Source organism: Hesperophylax consimilis, chromosome 9 (genome assembly GCF_061612785.1).
Source record: "Hesperophylax consimilis isolate HC1 chromosome 9, BYU_Hcon_1.0, whole genome shotgun sequence".
Classification (NCBI taxonomy): Eukaryota; Metazoa; Arthropoda; class Insecta; order Trichoptera; family Limnephilidae; genus Hesperophylax; species Hesperophylax consimilis.
The window spans coordinates 38,910,053-38,937,310 of record NC_142844.1 but is presented as its reverse complement, the minus strand read 5'-3'; the positions used below and the strand labels follow the sequence as shown (position 1 = coordinate 38,937,310).

The 27,258-nt window shown below is 37.0% G+C and overlaps 1 protein-coding gene across 3 annotated transcripts in view; it reads left to right on the top strand.

Annotated features, from left to right (window-relative positions):
- Positions 1–26,672, top strand: part of LOC149421331 (uncharacterized) — a 39,947-nt gene extending 13,275 nt beyond the window's left edge. Inside the window, exons 3-6 of one of the 3 annotated variants that reach the window (XR_016302642.1) lie at positions 4,371–4,613; positions 4,948–7,574; positions 8,232–8,341; positions 26,506–26,672. Coding sequence is in view for 1 of the 3 variants with exons in the window: in XM_089635949.1 (XP_089492075.1) it covers positions 4,371–4,613; positions 4,948–5,127 (423 nt within the window). In the remaining 2 variants the exon portion in view is untranslated. Of the gene's footprint in view, positions 1–4,370; positions 4,614–4,947; positions 8,598–26,505 lie in introns of those variants that run through there. The other 2 variants (XR_016302643.1, XM_089635949.1) reach the window with 2 other exon arrangements.
- Positions 26,673–27,258: the final 586 nt, after the last annotated feature.

Here is a 27,258-nt window from a genome sequence, read left to right as displayed (position 1 = left end):
TCATTGCCCTGAACACAACACCAGATCGAACGACTTATTTAGAACACCTCACTGTAAAGCCAAATATGTGCAAAACTCTTTAATAGGACGTATCTGTAAAACTCACAATGCCTTACGAGATGTAGACATTTTCAAGTGTAACTTGAAAACATATAAAATGCAACTTACTAAACTGATAACTTAATTTTTTATTTTGTGAAATAATCCTATCATCTTAGTTTATTTTATTGTTTTTATTATAATCACGCCAAAACTATATTACTACTAACTGTCTTTAATTGTTTTTATAACATTTTGTAATTCCTTATTATGTTTATTCTTTATATTTCTTTGTCATTTATAAATATATTGTATAGGTGCAAATATTGAATCAACGACTAGAATAAATGGAACATTATTGATCTAATATTGTAAATAATTTCTGTTTATGCTGAATATATAAATGACTGTTTGTTTCCTAAATAAAATAAAAATAAAATAAAAAAGTTAATATAATTAAACTTTGAATTTTTCAAAGCCCGTCAAAACCAACGAAATCTGACAGGGTACGCGTGTCATCATACATACCTCGATTTTTTCAGTTAACAGTATAGTCAATCCCACTCGGATAGGTGTGAAATCATCAAAGCCCAATTTAAATACTTGGCAAGATTTCCAAAATACATGAATTCTTTTGAAATAATTTGTAAACCGCAGTAGTGACCTGTGCGCAAATTTACACAGCCGGCCGGCCTGTGACGTAGCTGTCTAAGTGCTGTCAGAACCCGCCAACCAATCACAGGGTGTTTAAGTCTCTTGCGGTTTAAATAGTTTATAAATAGAGGATTTATTAATTCTACACAGAATTATATATAATAAAACTTGTACATACATTCAAAATCAGCCTTAGTTGATCTATCCATATGAATATAAGTTTTTTTATGTTACTTATGAGTGTGCGGTTTTAGATCCTTTTTAAAATCAATAATTTCGAATGAAAATATTAAAACTAAAAATTTTTAATACAATGATCAGAATCAGAAAAATAAACTTAAATATTCCACACACTTTTAATGGTATGCTTAGTTTGTGAGAATACCCAATTAGTTTGTAACGACCTGTTTATCATCTTAGAAAAGGAAGTAAACTAGATGCCTATCAGTATTATGACAGGATACACAACGCATTGAATTTTTAAGATAAAATATCTCTGCGTAATAGTCAACTTAACACACTTTGATCGGGTTATTTTTTCGCCGGCTGACCGCTGAAAACGGGCGAAAATAAAGGTCCCGCGCGAATTTGTGTAATTTGTTTTAAATCGCTATATCTTCTTAAATAATGGAAATATTTCAATAAAATTTTCTACATACTAACTCAGCATACCCAAGCTATAAAATTTCTAGCCGAAAACCAAGTATTATTTCTAATGCAACATAATAAATCGAAAACAAAGTCATTGTTGTGTCATTAGGGCTCAATTTTTTAAGTATAAACTAGGTTTCAATTTAATAAAACTACAAATTATTATATTTTCACCAAGCCCAAATCATTATAAAAACAAAAACAATTGCCACTTCTCTAGTATCGTCAAAGTAACACATTATTACCCATTGAAATACCACGTGTACAATTGCTCCTCGCACGGTACAGCGGACCAAAACCATCGGAACATGCTAATAATATTGGTTATTTTTTCAAATGAAATTTAAAATAATCACTTACGGTAGAATGCTTCTCGTATTGCTCACGTAATATTGTTTATTGTTTTTCACCATACACTATTAGGTTTTAGTTTCTAACCACTTTTATCTAATCAGTTTCAGTTCACGTCTAAAAATTGTTCATCTAATATTTGGATACGGTGTGATACTTAGTGAAACATTCCCCCCTATGAAGAGGGACGTCGCAAAATTGACACATATAACTCGTCAGACCTTTCGTTTTGTGCGCAGAACACACGCGACATTGTCTCTGGGGATATTTCTTTTTACCGCCGGTGACAATTTTTATCGCTTTATGTTTTTTCGTGTCCATTGATAATCTCCCTGGAGGATCTTTTTTCAAGACTTTCCTTTGTAATTGTGAAGTGGATGGTCTCGGTTCCTCAAAATTTGCATCAGTTTCAGAAATCTCGGTCATTATCCAATATTTGGCAACATTAAGTAAAAATTGTTTATAAGTCAGTCTTTTGGTTGCATTCAAGGCCTTGTAAACTTTGTAGGAATTAAACAGAGCACAATTCAATAAATACATCACAGCTCTCTTAGTCCATTTTTTGGTTCTTCTTATTATTGAGTAATACGAAAGATACTGATCTGCACGATCAACTCCTTTCATATATTTGTTATACTCAATAACACTCTGTGGTTTCCAGATTCGTAGTTTCGTCTTCCAATCGATATTGCCGCTTTCAAGTATGATCGAAGAATGTATAGTTGAAATCATTCTGACGTCCCTCTTAGATTTCCAAATTTGCAATAACACATCATTTTTTCGACGGAAAATACTTTGGCCTGGATTGAGTTTTACGTTTTTAAGGCATTCGGGAAAACCTCGATTAATTCGCATTGTTCCGCACGTTCTTATTTTATGTTTCAACAACACTTCACTAGTTTTAACGCTATTATAGTAATTGTCCATATATACATGATGCCACAAATTTAGGTATGGATTAAGCAATGTTTCAACTGTATCTATTAGTCGCTTTCCTTGCCCACAGTATATTTCCAAATTGCAAATATATCCCGTAGGGGCTTCACTAACCATTCGCACGAGAATACCATATCTAATTATTTTTGACGCATTGTATACTTTAAATGCTAGCCTTCCCCGCCACGGTATGATGCTTTCATCTAGAGAAAGCTCCCTTTGAGGCTTGTAAACAGAATTAAATTTTGGGATGAGATATGTCAAAACGGGTCGAATTTTTTCAAGGCGGTCGCTGGAATCGGTAATGTTTTGGTTATTTGAAAAGTGCCAAGATCTCCAAATTTGATTGAAACGATCACGGCTCATTGTTTTTGAAAATATGGGCGTCTCGATACATTGGTCTGAAGACCAATAATCTTGTCTCGTAGTTTTTTGCACTTGACCCATAAGCAGAATCAATCCTAACATTTTTTTCATATCTGGAATGTTTATGGGCTTCCACTTGATGGATTTGTTCGTTTGTTTGAATCTTGATTCATTTTGAGCATGGTAACGATTGCTTTCTTCTACCATCATTTCAAACAAATCATTTCCAATAAATAGTTCTACTACTTGCATAATACTTTTGGAATCAGCTGGTGTTACGCAAACACCAGGATGACCTAAAAATGATTCGATATTTGGCGGATTATCTATTCGAGACCACTCTTCTCCTTCTTGCTCCATATCACTTTCTTCAGAATCACTAAACTGTAATGGCATCACTGACATTCTTCTCCTACAAGGAATTTCTTCACTTCCACTAGATTCTTCACTTTCACTATCGAATTCAGGCAAATAATTACTAGAACAGGCAGATAAATTATCTGCAACGATTTCGTCATCACTTTCGTAATTTTCAGAATCCATTTTGAAAGGTTTGAAAAAGCTAATATAAATATTATCTCCTCAGAACACAACCGTACGACAATTTGCGTTTTAAAAACTGACATGCACTTGTCTTGTAAATATTTATTAGGGTCCGCCTAACTGTGTTTGCCGATACCTGCTTTTGTTAGTCGCGTCAGACACTGTGCGCTCGCTCGCACCTAGGAGTTGAGTGGGTGCGGAACAGAGATAGAGAGATTTGTTTCGGGTTTCATGGTCATAAAAACCCTCATTCCAAGAATTGAATTATTAGAATAACAGAATATGTCATCTAAATTACTTATTTCGTTGATCTTCAAATGAAATACCTATCAAGTGTCAAGTTTTAAATAATATAGGTCATTTTAGTTGAAATATCGATGTACACAAAAGACTCCAAGATAAATATTAAAAAAAGACTTGCATTACAATTTGATAATTATGTACGTATAGTTGGGACCTTTACAAAGAGATTGGTATATAATATTCATATAAAGACATCGGATAATTTCTTCTTTTCTGCCATTGAAATGAGGCGGGCGCAGAAGGTAGAACTACCCTTCCCGACGTTAAGCATCAATCGACCGAACGGGTAGAACTACTCTTCCCGATTAAAGTGTGTTAAGATTGGTTGAGACTATTTGAAGGAATTTAAAAAATACTGGGGACAAAATATTAAATTCAACATTTATTGGGGACTGAGCATGAGTCTGCAATTTAAAAATTAACTGCCATGTGATTAAATATGCATAATTGATAATATGATGTTTCCATGGGTATAAGTGTAAAGGAGAATTTGAACATAACTATTTTTGATCCTTATTTCATGACAGATATGCAACAAGAAGCTAAAGAATAAGCACGCACTCTACACGCATATGCAGACTCACGACGAGCGTACATTCTCCTGTGATGAGTGTTCCTACAGGACCAACATGCGCACTTCGCTAACCTTGCACAAGCGTAGGCACAGCGGGGAGAAGCCGTTTGCCTGCGAGTGGTGCGCACATCGCACCGTCAATATTAGCAATCTGAACAGGCACCGCATGACACACACGGGGGTTAAAAATCATGAGGTAAGCAATTTTCACTATTCTAATTACTATTGAAATAAATTTTGTGTGAATCCTAAATGATAGTTCAAAGACTGTTTAGAAAAACCACCTTGAGCTTGTTTTCACAAAATGGCATTTTACAAATTACGCAATTATTATTAGTATCATTCATATGAGTATATATATTTTTAATGTGTTAGATAAAACGAACTCTATAAAGTAACCTCCCTTCATTCTTTTACACAACACATGCTACTGAAACAATGTTTACAGCGGAGCTCTCAGTGGCAGGACCAAAGAGCACATTGAACTAACAAAGTGTTTCTTACTATTCAATCTCTTTTCTATATTTCAGTGTTCAGAATGTGGTAAGAGATACATGGACAAATCCTCTCTCACATCACACATCAGCAGCTACCACCGTGGCCTGCGTCCATTCTTCTGTGACAAATGTGGAAGAACATACGCACGGCGAAAGGATCTCCGACTCCACCAGAACAAGATTCATCCGGAACCATTGGCAGATGAAAACTGAATCTCTAGTCTTCTTTTTTTAAGTTTATATTCATACAAGCAAACAGTCTTGGTGATAGTGCATTACATTTATGGACTCATTGTTCAATGAATAAATTATTAACTCTTGTAAATAAAAATTGTATGACTTTATGGATAGGTTTTATTTTTCCCAGGAAGCTAACCCTTTTTTCACATTATTTAGCAGGGGGCCCCGAGAGAAATAATTTCCCTCAAGATCTATGTTGTCATCTTTGGGGTTGCTGAGTAGAACTACTAACACTATCTTAATTTGTTTTGTAATGCATGTTTTTATTGGCTGCTTTCTAGATTCTTCCTGAACTAAATACAATCTAGACAGTGTCTTACATAAATATATCCATTTTTATTTCAATGTGCGACATCTATTGACTTTTCTACAAGTCTAGGATGAATATTTTTTGGATTAACTCAATGAGTAAAATCTCAAATTGGAATTTGATCATTGAAGATAATATTAGCGACTCTCAAACGAAAATTTGAATCAGATATTTTTATTTTTTATTGATTGTTACAAAGATAAGAGCGGGCATAAATTGGAAGTACACATGGATGAAGGCAGCAAAGCATGTAAGCTGGGGCAGTGTTTTGTGATGTTCTATCTTTTGCCTATTTTGTCACGAGAATTGTTATGTTGAGTTGTGTTACTGAAGCCCTTCTCACATTATGGGTTTTTAGTTTATTACAATTTTGACAGCATTGAGGCCAAGTGATTTTGCAGAATGGTTTTTGCCCCGAGGCATTCTCACGTCTGCAGCAAGCTCCAGCTTCAATGATAACTGTCATGATTCAAATGTCACCGTTGATCAAAAATTAGTGTATAAATAATTTTGAAAGAAAAAAATATAATCCAGGAAAGCGACAGTACTGCTGTACTGCCTGCCACCTACAAAAATACTTGACCATGTCCAGCAGTTTTACTATTATATATTTATATTTGATATTATTCTGCTTTGACTCTACTGTAAAATACATTATTCAGAACTACAACTTTTCTCCGACAACACAATGTTATGATGTAGGGCTAGATTCCTTTTGTTTTATATTTTATTAATTAATTTGTTCTGCATCATCACATCTATCTCCCTCGTTTCTCTAATCTAGTTAGGAACTGGACGATTGTCTATGGTAGTTTGGAAATTTTTCGTGCGGCGCGCGAGCGACATCTGGGCCTGGCCGAAAATAAGGAACCACTTTTTAGCTGGGCAGTCAACGTGTGGGATCGAGGACTGGACAGCTGATAGTCGCGGTGATTTCTATTTTGGAGTAATTATTTGTATTGATGGATTCCATTCCCTTTTTGTACCGTCGAGTGCGAGTTTGCTTCGGGCACGACGGGATTCGTTTCCGCAACCAGTAAATCAACCATTCCCGATGTGGGTAATGGAGATTTCTTTGGAAGAAATAGTGTACGGGCGAACCACGCGACTAGCGAAATAAGTTGGAGTGGTAATTCATAAATAAATGATCCATCCGGCGTAAGATTAAATGATATTCAATTGTAAATTCGGGCTACGCAAAACCGTCAATCGGGAATCTCGATCTTTTGGACGTTTGATGTTTGGAATTCCAACCGCACGTGGCCGGCGGCCGAGAGAAAGCTACTGGCATAAGTTGCAGCATCCTCAGAACCCAGATATGCACGCATTTTTAGTTGGAGATCGTGGATGCGGCCGGGAGATATATTTCTGCCCTTTCGGAGGCCCGATCCACGCTTCACGGGGTCACGTCAGCCGATGGATGGAGCCGGGAGGACGTTCCGTCGCTTCGCCACTAAGGAAAACACAGTGTTCGGTAATAGGAGACGTAGTGGCTCGCTCTCGTAGTGTAGATTATGATAACGGATACAGGTCGGTCTTGGGGTAAGTCCAAAATGTATAATTTAATAAATGATTCTGTCATGCTAGGGCTCACTAGTTAAATATTATGTTTCTCAATACATACAAAAACAAACCATGCACCGCTTTTTATTTTATGTGCAATGAGAGACCATCCCTGAGAACAAACAGGATTCTGACACGCGACCTTGGTTGCGAACTTCCACACCTGAGATTATTGTGTATAAACATTCTGGATGATTAATTATAACCTAGATTGGCGCGTTCTATCGAACAAAGTTTATACAACTAGTATTTGTACGTCGAATAGAAAGGTAAGGTTGGTACATATACTCCTCTGTTTATTATTTGTACCCTGGGTCAAAACCCGCTTAACAACGCAATATCGTTGCGCTCCGATCCTACATTTACTTTTGATCATTGAATTTTACAGTAATCATATTGCAGACCCAAGGGTGTGGTGGGAACCCCTCGTACCTTGGAGCTACCTCCCCTCCTGTTGTGCCCCCACTGCCCCCGCCTGCTGGCTACTCCTGGTTCTCTGTACAAACACCAGACTCTGCACTCCACTAACAAGAACTATGTCTGTGGGGTTTGTAAAATTCCACTCACTTTTTGATGCGACAATCTTTCTGTTCCATGAAATGAAATTGATTGACCGTTCAACCAAGAATCTCGCTAGATAGTAGATAATAATAATAATAATAGGTCTTTTAGTTGCCGAGAAGCTCAATTCTAGATCCATACATTTATTCTGCGGTATGGAAGACAGCTGCTGCAGGCTAGCTCCTGGCTACTGTGGGCCCTTTTTCTTTTACCACTATGTTATTGTCTTTTGCTACATATACATTTGTGAACCGACACCGAGCCTAACCACGAATTAGTGGAAAAAAATTAAACAACCGCCAATTGCGCGAAACGCTGCTAGCGGTTTCTTTGTTCTTTTCCCATAATTCGTGGTTCTGTTATTGCTTTGGTTTACAAGAGTATATGTAGCATTAGATTTGTGGAAACCCTCATTTGTCACTATCTTCTATTGGAGCTAACCTATTACAACTTGTGTTGATACATATAATTACTTAATTCAGGCGATAAGCTGCTTCAGAGTGGAGTGACTAGGACATATTTAAAAAGTTTCATCCAGTTTTGTAGAATTAAACTCAGGAGTTTCAATTAGAAAATCTTTCAGAGTGCTTCAAATTTGTAGTTGTGTCAGTATTATATTATTATAGTGCATATTTTTTCTCAGGTTTGTGGTAAACGGTTTCCACGCAGTGACTATTTCTCCATCCATGCGGCAATACACACATCACGTAAATCTCTCCTCTGCGACAAGTGTAGTTACACGGCTACTAGCAGGTAAACAGCTGTTTCACTGATTACAATTTTATTTAACTGGAGGCCGATTTACACATTGATTAGTAAATGATTAGTACACAGAGTATAAAAATCTTACTATACTATATGGTTAAGCTAGTACTACTGCTAGTGTCTTGCTATACAGTTAACACTAACTTGTCACTAATCACTAATCACCAATCAAAGTGTAAATCAGCCAAAGAGAATTAACTATAACATAGTTTTGTTTGTGTGGTTATCTTTTTTCTTTAGGTCCTCGCTATAGTCCAGTCAAGATGTACATCCGTGCTTGCAAAAGGTCCAGTCATTCTGAATTTTTTATATGTTGTTAGGACCTAAACCAGTATTAAAAAAAAAATTTTGCAACTTCGAAAGTGCTGTGCGAGCGGCGGTGGACCTAAAAAACCATGAAATTTTCGGATTTTTTTCAGTTTTTGCTCAATATCTCAGTAAAGGAAGGGTCTGACCGGTGTAGTTGGTATGCCTACTTTTAAAGTAGACTAAATTTGCTTTAATTTGAGACCAAAGCAAGCTATATAAAGCCATTGGTTTTCAAGATACAGTTCTTCGAAAATAGGCAATTTTTTCCAAAAAGTGAAATTTTTTCGAAATGGTCACTTATTTTGTAAAATAATTTCTAAACTACGCATCCCACGTCAAATATTGTGTGCAATAAAGTTGTTTTAAATTTAATAAGCTTTCATTTGAGACTACATTGATAGCTGTAGACTAAACAGTTCTCTCAACAATGGCTGATAACCAAAAACAGTCATAAGTGGATTTTGGGTGAAATGCAAATAAACTGTTCTCGCGTCTTTTTATGGTTTTATTGTGCTGTGAAGTAAATCCATTAATCATCGTGGGTTTATCCTAGGGTTATGAAAAATTGTTGCGAGACACTGAAAGGTCTCTCACTATATCAGCAGAAGAAATTGATACCTACCAAATACTAAAGGCAGACAGGAGATGATAGACCTGACCCTAGGAACATTAAGAGTCTCAGGATGGAGAGTATCGGACGAACCATCCCTGTCGGACCACCGACACATAGAATTTAAACTAGAGGGAGAAACAAGCAAAACGGGGACCGATACATATAGGAACCCAAAAGCAACTGACTGGACTAGATACTCGGAGGAACTAAATATAGGAATGACAAGATTCCCAGCTAAATACGGCTGCCCCGAAGAAATTGAGGACGCAGTAGAAGTACTGAGGGACTCAATGATAAGGGCATACGAAAATAGCTGCCCTCTGAAGACAAGTACCAGGGACAAAACACCGTGGTGGAGCAGAAGACTGCAGGAGCTACGGAAAATAGTAAGGCAAGCTTTCAACAAAGCCAAAAAGTCAGGAAACTGGGATGCCCACAAGCAATACCAGAAAGAGTACAAGGTGGCAATCCAGAAAGCCAAAACATGCTCCTGGGAGAAATACTGTGGGGAGGTGGAAACCATCCCACAGACTGCAAGAATCCAAAAAATTCTTGCAAAAGACCCAGGGGCAGCAAAAGGCCCATTCAAAAAAGCTGATGGAGGATATACCAACAGTTGGGAGGAGGAGTTGGAGGTACTGCTGGGGAAACATTTTCCCGGCTACAAAAAGTTAGAAGCAGATGATACCGGTCCACCACCAGCCCGAGTTACACGGGAAGGTAAGGACTGGGACACTGCGGCTAAAATAGTTACTCCCTCCAGAGTTAAATGGGCAATCAGAGGGTTTGACCCTTTTAAAAGCGCAGGAGAGGATGGAATCTTTCCGGCACTTCTACAGAGGGGCCTAGATACAATCCTACTTCCGGTGACGAAGATCCTGAGGGCATGCTGTGCCCTCGGATACATCCCCATACCATGGCGGAAGACAAGGGTAGTGTTCATACCCAAACCGGGGAGAGCTGACTACGACCAACCAGGTGCATTCCGCCCAATTAGCCTCACCTCATTTCTTCTGAAGACAATGGAGAGGCTAATGGACAGGCACATAAGGGACGGGGCACTGAAAGAGAAGCCCCTCCACGAGTTACAGTTTGCTTACCAAGCAGGTAAGTCAGTCGACGCGGCACTGCACAGGTTGGTGTACAAACTGGAGCAGGCACAAGCGACTGGGGAACTGGCGGTAGGGCTATTCCTGGATATAGAGGGAGCATTTAACTGCACCACTATTAAATCCATTGATGAAGCGGCAGAAAGACATGGACTCGACAAAACCACCAGAAGGTGGCTGAGGAACATGCTCTCAGGCCGGATACTTACGGTGACAAGGGGTGAGGTAAGCATCAAAGTGCTGGTGACACGAGGGTGTCCACAGGGAGGGGTCTTATCACCCTTGCTGTGGAGCCTGGTGGTGGACAACCTCATCCGGAAACTCAACAACAGGGGCCTATATACGCAAGGGTATGCGGATGACATTGCAACCATAGTAAGGTGTTGGGATGCAGACACAACCCGAGGCCTTATACAGTCAACACTGGCAACAGTGGAAGAATGGTGTGAAGAAACAGGACTGTCAGTCAACCCAGACAAGACAGAACTAGTAATCTTTACGCGTAAAAGGAAACTAGAAGGATGGAGCAATCCAACCTTCTATGGAAAGGAATTAGAACCCTCTGACACGGTTAAGTACCTCGGAGTCATCATAGATGCCAAACTGAGCTGGAAAAACCAGGTGGAAACTGTAGGCAGAAAGGCCTGTGCTCTGATGTGGGCAACTAGGCGAATCTGCGGCAGAACGTGGGGTCTCAAACCTAAAATGATGCAATGGCTTTACACAGCCGTTGTAAAACCAAGGATCATGCACGCAGCCCTGGTCTGGTGGAGGAGAACAACACTGAAAACAGTGATGGTCACACTCAATCACATACAGGGACTTGCATGCAGAAGCATCACAGGAGCCATGAGAACCACTCCAATACTAGCCATGGGAGTGCTGCTGAACCTACCCCCACTAAACATAGAAATAGAGGGGGCGGCGATGGCGGCAGCCTACAGGTTACATTGCAATGGCCAATGGAGAGGAGAGTTGCCCAGAAACAGTCACACGGAGATAGGAATAAGACTGAGGGCAATTAGTCCGACGGCTGGGATGAAGCAGGACGGCAAACAAGCCGAATACTTCTTCGGACAGCTGTTTAAAGTGACGTACCCCACAAGGGAGGAATGGGACACGGTCCCAGGTCCAAACTCCAAACAGGAACTAATCTGGTTCACAGACGGGTCCAAGATGGAGGAAGGAACAGGGGCCGGGGTCTGTCTACAGGGATCTAAGAGGGAACTCAGTATACCTCTAGGAATGCACTGCACTGTGTTTCAAGCTGAGATGAAAGCCATCTTAGTCTGCGCACAGGAGAATATGAGTATCGGGTACAGAAATAAGAACATAAACATATGTTCTGATAGCCAGGCGGCCTTAATGGCACTGGAAAGTAACCGATGCGACTCCAGACTGGTGATGGAATGCAGGACTATCCTAATAGAACTGGCGACCATCAATAAAGTAACCCTGCTCTGGGTACCAGGACATAAAGGTATTGAGGGCAACGAGCGGGCTGACGAACTAGCAAGGAAAGGGGCGAAAGCACCACTTGTGGGATCTGAACCGGCCGTAGGAGTAGCAGCTTGCCACACCAAACTACATATCAAGAGGTGGGTCAAATCCCAACACTGGAAGGAATGGAAGAAGGCACCCGGAATGAGGCAATCTAAAGTACTCATAAACGGACCGGACCCTAACCGAACCAGGCAACTACTCGATATGGACAGAAACTCACTGAGGGAACTGGTAGGACTATTAACGGGACACTGCCATCTCAGGAGACACATGCAACTGTTGGGAGTGGAAAACACCAACATCTGTAGGAAATGTGAAGAGGAGGAAGAGACTCCAATTCACCTATGGTGCCAATGCCCCGCTCTGCTGGGAATAAGGCTCAGATACCTGGGAAGACACAGTGTGGAACCAGAAGACATCGCCACATATCCAATGACAGCCCTGGTGAACTTCATAAAAGGGACCGGGTTACTGGCAAGGGAATGAGGTAAAATGGGAGATAGTACAATGGGCCTATGGCCTAAGTGCTCGCGGGGAACGTAAGTAAACCGCCTCCGACTATAAAAAAAAAAAAAAATACTAAAGGCAAAATTTAAAAGTGGCTTGGAGAAAATTGAAGCGAATGGTCCAACTTTCGTATGACCACTTTGATAAAACTATTCATCCAGGCAGAGCGTGCTGGTGATTGGAACCTTCATTTGTACACTGTCCACAAGATGCTCCCTTTTTTCCACGCAGCTGGACATTTTTTGTATGCTAAGAGCGCGCACCTCTACCTTCAGGATATGATGGCTCTACAAGATCGGATGGATAAAAGTGAATACGACATGTTCACAAAAGGATCCTTCACCATTCGCCGGTCTGTCAAGTTTTGGTCTGGGTTGTGGTCAGACCTAAATATTGAGCAGAAGCTGATGCGATCCATGAAAACCTACAATGGGTTGACCCAAGGAAGAGGAATCTCCGAAAGTGTTCTGGCAAGGTGGACAACAGGAATGGTGTTTATGTTGAACATTTGTGAAGAACTGAAAAGTTTTTGCAGCTTATCATGTCCTACTGGAGAGCAGCATGTAGACATGAGACCTTCTCGAATCATCCGAGATAATAGTGATGTGGAAAAACTAAAAAACTGGTTTGCTCTCCACCCTCCATTTCCCAAAACTGACAGTTTAATTTCTATCAGTAGTGGTTTACTGGCAGGTCCTGAAATTAATTGCCACACAGCCCAGAGAGTTGGAACGGAAGGAGTGATGAAAATTGTGGGGAAAATGTACGACAAGGTAGTAATAAAACGGAAAAATAAAGTTACCACGCTGGCATCGATCACCTCAACCGTTAAACTGCCGGACAAAAACAGAAGAGTGGCTGTGGATCCGCTTACAATTTTTCAGCGAGTGTGTATTGCAAAGAAATCTGAACAGGATTTACAGGGTGACTTCAAGTATGAGTTGGCCCCGTTCCCGATGTCTCTGTTCAATGAACAAGGGATGCGCAAGGGCACAAAATCTACTTTGTACTCTGCCTTCACTCCTCTTTCCAGCCACACGCCGATAGATGCCAGCACTCACGTCATTTTGGATGGTGGCTACCTCTTGCACAAAGTCGTGTGGCAGCGGAAGAGCACGGTTTGAGCACTTTTGGCGCGTTATACCACCTACGTCCGAAACCACTTTGGGAAGAACGTCTCCATCGTTTTTGACGGCTACCCCGAAGATGCTACCAAAAAAAACACCAGAACAGCGGAACGACTCCGGCGCTACGCAGCTCATTCCAGCTACGAATTGACGTTAGATGAATCCACAGTAATTCAAATTGCTCAATAGCATGTATTGGGCAATGAAAACAATAAAAAACGCCTTGGCCGGGTGCGATACCACCTCAGCACCGTTTGGCCAAGGAAAGACCAAAATCAGCACACTTCTGAGCAAGAGTGAACCACTTGCTGAGCAAGTGGAGGTCTTCCTTCGGCCAGACTCTACCCCACAAGCCGTGAGTGAAGCAGGCATCAAGTGCTTCGTGGTTCTATATGGGGGTGACATCGCGAGGGATACTTTGGATTTCCTGATGTATAAGACGTTTGTCACTTCAACAAACATAAACCTCGCCCGTTTGCCACCGACGGAAGATGCTGCAGGCCACCATGCAGCAAGGTACTACCTCCAAGTGCAAAAATGGCGGGGAGTCAACTTGAATCCCACTGAATGGGGGTGGAAGCTGTCTTCTCAAGGACTCACCCCCATCCTCAAATTTCATGTAAATGCATGAAAGGATACTCTGGGAGCTGCTCGTATAGAAAGGCTGGGCTCCACTGCTCAGTCCTCTGTCAGTCATGCGGTGGCAAATTTTGCATCAACGTCCCGGATGTGGAGCTGAAATGCTCGGACGATGAAGATGACCCGACTACAAACTGGGCGCCTCTCCCAGCTAAGATAAAAAGAAAGACATGATTTGGCAACCAAGACACAATACCTACATGATTTATATTAGTTTTATTTTTTGTGTACATGTAATTTGTCCTTATAGTAGGTACCATGATGTTTGTACAAGCATTTTAGTATGTAGGTATATAAAACAATGTTTGAAGATGACGTAATTCCCGATAGATGTAATATCTTTTCTTTTTTTCATCAAAAATGTGTTAACTGTTTGATAAATAAAACCATAAAAAGACGTGAGAACAGGTAAGTTTTTAGATTTTCACGGCCAAAAGCATTATTGTTGTTTGTATTTGGGGTGTTATGCCGTGTTGCGCTACACATCTTCGGATCTACCGGATCTGCCCTGATGATGGACACTGCAACGCTGTCCGAAACGTCGGCTAAAGAAGGAGTTAGCGCAACACGGCATAACACCCCAAAAACAAACAACAAAAAGACGTGAGAACAGTTTATTTGCATTTCACCCAAAATCCACTTATGACTGTTTTTGGTTTTCTGCCATTTTTGAGAGAACTGTTTAGTCTACAGCTATCAATGTAGTCTCAAATGAAAGCTTATTAAATTTAAAACAACTTTATTGCACACAATATTTGACGTGGGATGCGTAGTTTAGAAATTATTTTACAAAATAAGTGACCATTTCGAAAAAATTTCACTTTTTGGAAAAAATTGCCTATTTTCGAAGAACTGTATCTTGAAAACCAATGGCTTTATATAGCTTGCTTTGGTCTCAAATTAAAGCAAATTTAGTCTACTTTAAAAGTAGGCATACCAACTACACCGGTCAGACCCTTCCTTTACTGAGATATTGAGCAAAAACTGAAAAAAATCCGAAAATTTCATGGTTTTTTAGGTCCACCGCCGCTCGCACAGCACTTTCGAAGTTGCAAAATTTTTTTTTTAATACTGGTTTAGGTCCTAACAACATATAAAAAATTCAGAATGACTGGACCTTTTGCAAGCACAGCCCCCTTTTCATGTTTAACTTGACTGGACTATGCATGCAAGAATACACTCTGGCGAGCGGCCGTATGTGTGTGAGACTTGTGATTACGCTGCTGTAAACATTAGCAACCTAAATCGCCATCTCAGGACCCATAGCAAAGTTAAGGACTATAAGGTTGGTTGCAGAGATGTGCTTTATTTCAAATAAATCCATTTCAAATGGAAATGCAAAATGCAAAATAGGTATTTTCCATTTTGCATTTTAAATGCTTTTCTAAAAACCATTTTGCATTTTGCATTTTAAATGCTTTTCTCAATGCATTTTCCATTTTAAATGCTTTTTTGCAACATTCTTCCTACTATCTCCACTCATATTTTTTTCATAAACCCCAAATATCAGTCGTTCCTCAGCCTCGCTCTGAGAGATAATTTACATTTGTCAAGTTGCTCCCTGGTAGGAGCCCTGGCAATTGAGTGATACCATTACAAAAAATACTAATTATTATTTTTTTAGTAAACTAATGTTTAAGACAAGATTTTTTATGCATAGCACAAAGGGTAACAATTATTTTATAAGCAATAATTATTAGCCTGAAACACTCATCCACATTGAAAAATCTCCTGATAAAAGATACATGACGCCAACTATAATAAAGCCAAACCAAAATAAAGTGTGGTTGATCATTTTTTTTTTTTTTAAATAAATTTAAAATAAATCAAATTTAATAATGTTATAATAATTATTAAGTTCTGCAAGTATTTCTGTTATTTTTACAGTTTTTAATGTGACAGCTGTTTCGGCTTTTGAGGCCATTATCAAACTGTCACTATCATAACTGTCACTAACAAACTCAAATGAAAAAAAAATTAAATGGAGTTCTACGAATTAAACACCAAAACAATAAATAAAATTGGTTGTTTCAGGTGAAAAAATGTAACAAGCAGTAATTGTTGAATGAAACACTAGTATATATTGAATTATTTCGCGGACAAGAGATAAGCCGCCATAGCTCAGTGGTCAGAGCTGTCGACCGGAAATCGAAAGGACACGGGTTCAAGTCCCGTTGGCGTCATGTATCTTTTATCAGGAGATTTTTCAATGTGGATGAGTGTTTCAGGCTAATAATTATTGCTTATAAAATAATTGTTACCCTTTGTGCTATGCATAAAAAATCTTGTCTTAAACATTAGTTTACTAAAAAAATAATAATTAGTATTTTTTGTAATGGTATCACTCAATTGCCAGGGCTCCTACCAGGGAGCAACTTGACAAATGTAAATTATCTCTCAGAGCGAGGCTGAGGAACGACTGATATTTGGGGTTTATGAAAAAAATATGAGTGGAGATAGTAGGAAGAATGTTGCAAAAAAGCATTTAAAATGGAAAATGCATTGAGAAAAGCATTTAAAATGCAAAATGCAAAATGGTTTTTAGAAAAGCATTTAAAATGCAAAATGGAAAATACCTATTTTGCATTTCCATTTGAAATGGATTTATTTGAAATAAAGCACATCTCTGACAATTAATAACAAAACAAATAATAAAACCTCACGATGAAAATGATTTCGCAAGCTTTAATAATTATAACAATATTTTGATGACAAATGCCTAATTTAAGATTTGCACAAAAATGTAGGCATTATTCGAAATTGAAGAGAGAACGGAGATAAATGATAAGGGTTCAATTCTAAACAAAGTATTTAGTGTTATCCAAGTTAAAGATGACATTCTGTGAGATAGGCATCTTGTTTCTTGATTTAAAAAGAAAGGATATTTTTATATTATATATATTTTATATTCATAGCGATATATCTAGATTTGGCTAAAGCCTTTGATTCAATCTGCCACAAAACACTTTTTAAAAAATTAGAAAATATGGGTATCAAAGACAAAGAACTTGAACTATTGAAAAGTTACATGAGCGACAGAACAAAGCAAGTCAAAATTAATAACTATACTAGCAAACCACTGCCGATTACACACGGAGTTCCACAAGGAAGCATACTAGGGCCCGTTCTTTTCACAATTTACATAAATGAACTTTGCAACATGGAAATAGACGGAGAAATAATTAGTTACGCAGACGACACAGTTTTACTATTTAAATCTAAGGATTGGAATAAGGTATATAACACAGCGAATCTAGGAATCACGCAAGTGAAAAAATGGTTGGACTCAAATACACTTACACTAAACATATCGAAAACAAAATTCACAACGTACAGCATAACTAACACAGGACAGCCAAAAAACAATACAAACACCATCAAAATACACGAATGCATAAACACCAACATCTGCTATTGCCCCCCTCTAGAAAAAACAGAACAAATAAAGTATCTAGGAATCGTAATTGACCATAATCTTAGATGGACACATCACATCAAACAAATCACAAATAGGCTCCTCAGAACAATACACATTTTCCTAAATATAAGAAACATATATAAAATAAAACAATTGAAAACAATATATTTTGCACTATGCCAATAAATAATAGAATATGGAATAATTGCTTGGGGAGGAGCAACAAACGCAGCTATCACTAAAATAAAAATCGCACAGAAAACGATATTAAAGGTAATACTCAAAAAACACAAAATAACCGACACAGACCAAATATTTAAAAGCTGTGACGTACTTGATATACGCCAATTATATGTTAAAACACTACTAAACTACATTTTCGACCAAAAAAACAAACCCCAACAAACACAAAATATCACTAATAGACCGGTCAGACAAGCGTACAAAGAAAACATAAAAACTCCGACGGTAAACACTACCTTTGGACAAAGACACCATAAATACCACGCTATTAAAGCATTCAACGATTAGTCATCGAACTACGGTAGTGGATAGTCGTGCTCTGTGTTTGACGAATTGCCTACCTGCTGTCGCGGACTTCGTACAGATAAGAAATTATTGTTACATTTTTGTTTTCTATTATTTGTTTGTTATATTTAGGTTTTGATAAATTAGTGTGTACAGTCAATCAAATAGACTGTATTATTTTTTTTTTTTGTTAATTAATTAATTATAAATATGGAGGAAGATGAAAATCGCCCTCCTGACCCCGAGTCCATATTTAATATTGGAGATGAGTATGAATCGGATGTTTCTATAATACTCCCTTCCAGAAAACGAAGACCATCGCTCTGTCTTAATGTACCACCCAAAATTAAACCTTCGCAATCCGATGAAACCTCAAACCCTAAGGAAAGTCGTAAGGATACCATATTATCAGAATCTAAAAATACTGATCTAAGTTATTCCCCATCTTCCTCGGCTCCATTCATTGTCAATGTCCAAAGTACTGAACAAGGAAAAATCATTCATCCTCTGGATTTCGGGAAATTCATTTTTAGTTCAAAAAACAGTAACCTTGGCATAGTTAACGGATCTATTAAGCCGGAAGGCCGCTATAAGTTATCCCTAGAATTTAAATCCGCAAACTTTGCAAATGAATTTGTCCAAAAAATAGATACGCTTTCACACCACAAATTTAAATCTTATATTCCAACTTACAACCTTACTAGAATGGGCCGAGTGAGAGGTATACCAACCGATCTCTCAGAATCTGAAATTGTTGATGCACTTAATGATTCTCAAGTGACCCCCAAGGTTTTAAAAGCACGTAGATTAAATTACAAAGATACATCTAATGGAACCACTACATGGAAACCCTCACAATCGGTTGTTATTACTTTTGAAGGCCAAACTTTGCCATCTCGGGTATTTATTTATTACAACGCACTCCCTGTGGAAGTATATAAATTCCCGACGATCCAGTGTTTTAACTGCTGCCGTTTCGGACACTCAAAACCCATATGTCGTTCCCCTCCACGTTGTTTTCATTGCGGAGAAGACCACCCCTTTGATCTTTGCCAAAAATCATCGAATGATCCACGTTGCATTAACTGCAAGGGAAATCATACAGCGGTTAGTGTGGCCTGTCCAGAATTGACCAGACAAAGGAATATTAAACAATCAATGGCTTCAGATAACATTTCATATTTCCAGGCATCAAAATTATTCCCACCTGCAATAAAATCGTTTGCAGAGGTAACATCTACCTCAATTCCTAGCAATCTATCTTACTCTAAATCTCCTCCATCATCTTCTCACAGGGAAACAATTTTTATACCACAAAAACCAAAACCAAAATTTATTGCTTCTATTGATAAAAATCAACATAATGATATTTTGTTTAACCCAAATGGGAATTATAAATCTCAGACACTCAATGGGAGTGCTTTAAATAGTTCCCAATCTTCCACTAATTTAGGGAAAGTGGTGAATGAAAATTCTGCTTTCATTCAGACTTTAATTACCCTCTTAATTTCTATTCTTTCAAACAACAATAATATACCGTCCAACGCTGCCGATTGCATTAAATCATTATTATCCTGTCTTCCTAATGTCTCAGAAACTGAACAGAATTCTTCAGTGGAATATCAGAAGTCTAATCTGTAATAAATTTGAACTTGTAAAATTACTCGATGAACATGAAATTTCAGTTGCCGCTATTTCTGAAACGTGGTTTAAACCCTCGTATCTATTTAAGATTTCTGGATATAATTGTCTTAGACATGATAGACTGGATGGTAAAGGTGGCGCTGCCTTAATCATCCATGACTCTATCCCTTTCAAACCAATCATGTTTCATACTCTCTCCAACAATTTTCAGATAGTAGCAGCTGTTGTATGTGATATTACAATACTATCAATATATGTCCCTCCCTCCACTATTTTTGATGAAAACGAATGGTCATCATTTATGTCTCAGATCCGTCCCCCGTATATGTTACTGGGCGACTTTAACGCTCATTCTACCTCTTGGGGTAGTGAATTAACGAATCGTTCTGGCCGTAATCTTTTAGATTTTATTGATTCCCATAATTTATGTATTTTAAACGACGGATCTCCAACCCGATTCACCCCCCCTCAACAAAGGAAAAGTGTTGTTGATTTATCTCTCTGTTCATCTTCGGTGATACGTAAATGTTCTTGGAACATACTTAAAGACCCCCTTTCCAGTGATCATTTCCCTATTATAATCCTCTTTCACTATCTAACCACCTCGCATTCCTTTACAATTAACAATAATTTTAAATTTAAAACGAAAGATGCGAACTGGAGATTTTTTTCTTCTGTATTAGACTCTCTTGTTCACTCTGTAAAATCTTCTCTTGGGAACATCAGAACACAATGTGAATTATTTCCTAGTATAGTTATAAAAGCAGCAGAAAAATCCATTCCAAAGCGTAAAGTTAACATTAAAACTAAACATTCGACTCCGTGGTGGGACGAAGAATGCACTCGTGCTGTTAACTCTAGAAAAGAAGCAGTTTCCATTTACCGCAAATGCATGTCTTTTGAAAATTTCTTATCAGTGAAACGCGTCCAATCGGAAACTAAACGTATTTTGAAAAATAAAAAGCGGTCTGGATGGCGAAAATTTTGTGAAAACTTGTCTCCTGAAACTCCCCAGTCATCTGTTTGGACTAATTTAAAAAAATTCGGTTCGTCATATGCTCCGGAGCGTACCAAACATATTCCGGAGGAAATTATTATGGGTTTTGCTGATAAGATTGCCCCTCCTTCAGTTGCCAGATGTGAAGAAATGCCCTCTTTTATTTCATATCCATCTCACTCTAACTGGCTAGACTCTCCTTTCTTAGTTAGTGAACTAAAACGAGTAATCAAATCTCTTTCTGACTCTTCTCCGGGTCCTGATGGAATATTATATAGCTTCTTTAAAGTATTCTCCGACATGTCGGTTGAATATTTCTTATCCTTAATTAATAACATGTTTGAAACAGGATTTATTCCGGATGTCTGGAAAGTTCAAAAAATCCTCCCGGTTTTAAAACCAGGGAAAAATCCGTCCGAAGTTTCATCCTATCGTCCTATTGCTCTTTCGTCGTGTTTAATTAAAGTAGTGGAACATTTGATAAAGAACAGATTAGAATGGTTTGTTGAAAATCACAGTATTATCCCTCCTAATCAATACGGCTTTCGTAAAAAGAAATCTACTATGGATAATTTAAGTTTGTTAACAACAGATATCCGTATTTCTCAATCCCTTAACTCTTGTACATTGGCCACATTTCTAGATCTTTCTTCAGCTTACGACGATGTATTAATTGATGTTTTGAAGGAAAAATTAATTAAAATAAAAATCCCCATAAAATTAGTTCAATTTATTATCAACTTGCTAACAGACAGAACCATTATTATCCACTCTTCCTCAAACATATTGAAGCGCAAACTTTGGAAAGGGCTACCCCAGGGGTCTGTAATCAGTCCATTATTATTTAATATTTATATGAGTGATTTAGACATTGTAATCCCTTCGTCTATTAAGCGACTTTATTTTGCGGACGATTTTCTCATATATTTATTTCACAAAAATTTATCGCATGCTGCGAAGGAATTAAATTTGGCTTTACATAATATTAAAGTTTGGATGTTGACAAATGGAATGAATTTAGCTACCTCTAAAACCAAGGTAGTGGCTTTTACTCGCAAAAGAAAACTGCCTAACTTTACAGTCTCTTTTGATAATTTCCCCCTTCAAATCGTTAAGCAAATAAAATTTCTTGGCCTGCTTTTGGACCATAAGCTTTCCTGGCTCCCGCATATTCAGAACGTTTCTGCTAAGTGTGAAAAGGGGCTTAATATGATGCGAGCTGTTTCCAGAGTATGGTGGGGATCCCATCCTACTACTCTTAAACTAATGTATAATTCCCTCGTTCGAAGTCACTTGGATTATGGCACATTTCTTTTCGACCCACTTCCTAAATATCTGGATAAAAAACTTGAAAGAATCCAATCAAAAGGGCTTAGAATGATTATTGGGGCAATGAAATCTTCTCCAATTAATGCTCTTCAGATAGAATGTGTAGATCCTCCCTTGTTTTTGAGAAGACAATACCTCGCGGATAGATATATCTTCAAAGCGTTATCTTTATCGCGTCACCCATTGGAACAGAGTCTCGATCGTTTGTTAAGTAATTTAAATAGCAGAAGGAGGGTAATAGATAGAGATCGATTCCCTCTCTTATTAAAAAGTTTTCTATCATTTAAATATCTGTCTTCTTACCTTCAAAATCTACAAGATGATCCAATCCTTCCTATTTACAGTACCCCGTTTAATGCTATTAATTTTATCCCAAACGTAATAATTTCTGACTTCCGGACGAACATTTTATCATCAGCTAATAACTTTCAAAATGTTGAAGAACATTTTAAAAACTTTATATTTTCAAAGTTTCCTGGATTTTCCCTCATATACACAGATGGTTCCAAATCCGACCACAAAGAATGTGGCGCATCGGTATATATTCCTGAATTCAATGTTAATCTGTCTTATAAATTGCCTAAAGAAATTTCCATATTTACTGCAGAATGCTTCGCAATTGAACAAGCTTTAATTCAAATCCAACTCCTCAATATTCGTCGAGCCTTAGTGTGTACTGACTCTCTAAGTGCAGTATTAAAAATTTCCTCTAATATCGTTCGATGTCCAGAAGACTATGTTATTTGTAATATTAAAAAAATCCTCGATTCTTTAAACGAATCTATGTTTGAGACAATACTGGTTTGGGTGCCTGGCCATCTAGGAATTGAGGGTAACGAGAAAGCTGATTCTCTCGCTAAACTTGGAACTGTATCTGGTTCTATTCCTTTAGATTTTAAAATTCCTGTCTCTGACGTCTTCTCTATTCTTAAATCCAACATGTCTCGTTCCTGGGAAGAAAATTGGACAATCACGAAAACTCAAACTGGATCTTTCTATGCTGGAATACAAAATCATATTCCAAGTAAACCCTGGTTCCACGGCAAAAAAAAGTCCAAAAGATTTATTTCCTGTATCTCGAGAATGAGAATTGGCCACTGCTCTATTGCAACTCATTTGTTTAAAATTCGGGTGCTCGAAAGTTCATTATGCCAGTGTGGTGTGGAGGATGAGACTCTTGACCATGTCTTCTTCAATTGTAAAAACCATTCTTCTTTCAAAGGCATGTATCGATTGCTTATTAAAATCACCCACCAGTCTCCCCTTAGTATTCCATATTTGCTGTCTCTCAACAACTCTCGCGTATATTCTATTCTTTATAAGTTTATAGATTTGAATGACTTTAATATATGATATGTCCAGTCCCCTTATAGATAATTCACATCAGTTTAACCATATATCTTAACCCAATCGGCACAAAGCACTCTCTTTAGGGTGAATTGCCTAATACAAAAAAAAAAAAAAAAAGCATTCAACAGTCTTCCACTTTAAACAAAAATTGAGGAAAATAAAAATAAATTCAAACACAAAATAAAAAAATGGATTAAAGAACAAAAAGACAATATTACCAAAATTCTATAACATAAAAGAATAAAACATATACACGCAACACAAAAAAATATATAAAACACGCAACACGCACAAACACATAAATCATTATAAATGCCGATTTACATTCTCTTTTCATATTTTTCTTTTAGTGTGATAATTATATTTTAATTTTTAATCTTTATTTAAAGTTTAAATTTATCTTTATTTTAATGTTGTTTTTCTTTTTTTTTAAATGTATAAATTCTTATATTATAAAATGGGGGCCTCGGCACGGGTAAACAACCCAGTGAGGCCAACATTACTGAATTAAAATATGAAATATTGTAAAATAATGTATCAACAATAAAAAATAAAAAAAATGTATTAACATTATTTTCGCAGTATCCTAATTCGCATTGGCGTGTTATTTACTGTAGGAGGCAAAGATAATTCCTGGCCATCGAGATTCTACATAGTATTGAAAACAATTTAAAAATATTTCTAGCGAAGTTTCATTAGTTTTCTTCAACCATTGCTGAATAACATTCTAGGTGAAACCTCTTATTATTTTTATGACGTACTTAAGATGACTAGATAGTTTAAACCTTATGTTTTGTCTTTCTTTCCGAATGGGATTGAAACCTAAATACCTACTTCATCAAACATTTTTATTTCTTATTATTATATTTTACAAACTTTACAAATATAAGGCAAAAAAGTCCCGATTAACTGCTTTTTAGTAGTTTGTCTAACGGGTTCTTTACATTATAAATCTTATTATAGTGAGTTAACAGTTACATTTTAACAATTATATGTATAAAACAAAAAATATATTTTTTACAGAAATATAGCAAAAGAAAATTATGTAAAATATAAATAACAATTTTAAAAGTCTTTAGAATAATATGTCATTGTAAGCTAATACAAATTAATTTCAGCAGGTAACATATTAAAATAACTGAGAATCATATAGTTATAACCATATTTTTTTGTATGCTTAGGTACAATAAGTCCTTTATTAAAATGAAAACGAGTATTATGATTGTGTTCTAGCCTGTCTATATATAAGGGGTTATTTTGTGCTTTAATATAATTTTGTACCACAGAATTGTTCTCACTGAAAGAATTTTGAAACTTTGATAATACAGAATACTTTTTTTTTTTTTTTACAGAATACAGAATATTAAATTACCCTTCGGCAAAAAGGCTAAAGAAGAAGACACAGAATTTTTTAAATTTTCAAAAGAATATGATGATTTGTGGGTTTTAAAATCATTGCAACGAAGGTGATTTAAATGCTAAATAATGTAAACGAAGAAATTGTATAAATATTTTTATTTATTTATTGTTTTTGTGTTTAATTCGTAGAAATTCAATTCAAACTGTCGTGGACTTTACTTGAAACTGGCCTTGAAAGCGAAACAGCTGTAACAATAACAAAAACCAAAATATACTTGCAGAACTTAATAATTATAGTATCAAATGAAAAAAAAATTAAATGGAGTTCTACGAATTAAACACCAAAACAATAAATAAAATTGGTTGTTTCAGGTGAAAAAATGTAACAAGCAGTAATTGTTGAATGAAACACTAGTATATATTAAATTATTTCGCGGACAAGAGATAAGCCGCCATAGCTCAGTGGTCAGAGCTGTCGACCGGAAATCGAAAGGACACGGGTTCAAGTCCCGTTGGCGTCATGTATCTTTTATCAGGAGATTTTTCAATGTGGATGAGTGTTTCAGGCTAATAATTATTGCTTATAAAATAATTGTTATAAAAATTCTGATTCAAATACTGAACATGGGGCCATGACGCTGTAATATTAAATGTTAGATGGCAGTTTCTATGTTTTTACGTTGGCAACATTAGTCCCGCGCAAATTTTTTGTGGTTTCATAATCCGTAGTCGTGGTGTTTTTGGATTTACCATCATGTAATATGTTTTTTCTACATTGATGTCCATTATTAAATTACGAAATTGTTTAAAAATTCTATAATTAATTTGATTGTTTGACCTGAGAAACCATTTTGCATTTTCAATGCATTTTGAAAATAGGTATTTTGCATTTTGCATTTTAAATGCTTTTCTAAAAACCATTTTGCATTTTGCATTTTCAAATGGAAAAGTTTTGACCCATTTCCATTTTGCATTTCAAATGGTTTTGGGTACCCATTTTGCACATCTCTGGTTGGTTGGTAACTTCACCTTAATATATTTCAAAAATAACAAATTAACTTGAAATCATCCTCATAACTCCACTCCAATCAAAATCTCCATTGGGGATACTGTGCTGACATCTTTTCTAAGAACGGAAGAACAATTTATCCCGGTTCTTCAAGATATACCAAAATTTGAAAATCTGTAGAAGAGCGGATATTATGCAGAAGTTGGCTAGCAGAATGAGTAAAAATTACTTCTTCTTATGTGGAAAATGTCAAATGTTTCAAATTCATCAAATGTTGTCAACTAGTTTCATTTGTCTCCCGAACTGTGGACCGGTGTGGAAAGAATCGAGTAGGTACATATTTAGTAATTCAAAATTTTTTCTTTGAAATTTCTGCAGAAAACACAGCATTCCCATTTGACGTTTGCGGTCATAAGACAATTTTAATCTGTCCATTATAGATCCTACTATTGCTAATTTAACCCTTGGTACGCCGCGGCAAAATTTTCGCCGCGCACCATCTGATTCTATTTTCATCATAATACTTGTTATTTGCAAAATGATATTTTTGTAAATTGTACCGTGTTACCAAATAAAGTGTTTATATATCTATAAAAAAGGTATACTATCTACCATAGTAGTTTCCGGTCTAGTTATATTCAGAGAAATGATTTTTTAAATGTATGTTCAAGGATGCGCTGGTGTTTCATAGGTTAATGTTTTTATTCCCAGTGTGAGGAATGCGGGAAGCAGTACGGCTACAAATCACTGCTGAAGGACCATCTGGCCTCCGTGCACCAGAAGCTCCGCCAGCACAAGTGCCGGTTCTGCCAGGAAACCTACACTAGGAGAAATGGACTGCTGCGACATCTTCATAAAAATCATCCCAAATAATATTTTAAATAAATATAATATGATAACAAGATTGTCTTTGATTTTGTACATACCTCTTAACCTTATTCCACCCTCCTTTGAAAAGAGAAACTGAAATTATCAACCTACCTACTTGAATACTTTTTTTAATGTGAATATCTTACAAAGTCCCGGCTGCCTGGAGCTAGTGGTAATTTATTTATTTATTGATACATTACTCTACAGTACTTCACATTTCAATTCAGCAACGTTGGCCTCACTGGGTTGTTCACCCGTGCTGAGGACCCCATTTTAAAATATACGAATTTATACATTTAAACAAAAAACAACATTAAAATAAAGATAAATTTACACCAAAAATAAAGATTAGAAATCAAAATCCAATTCTCACACCAAAATAAAAACATTAGAAGAGAATGGAAATCGGCACTTACAATGATCTATGTGCTTGTGCGTGCCGCTTGCCTTATACATTTTTTTGTGTTGCGTGTATATGTTTTATTCTCTTATGTTATAGAATTTTGGAAAAATTGTCTTTTTTGTTCTTTAATCCATTTTTTTATTTACAATTTTTATCACAATTCGTTCCTTAGTATCCCCAATTGGGGTAGA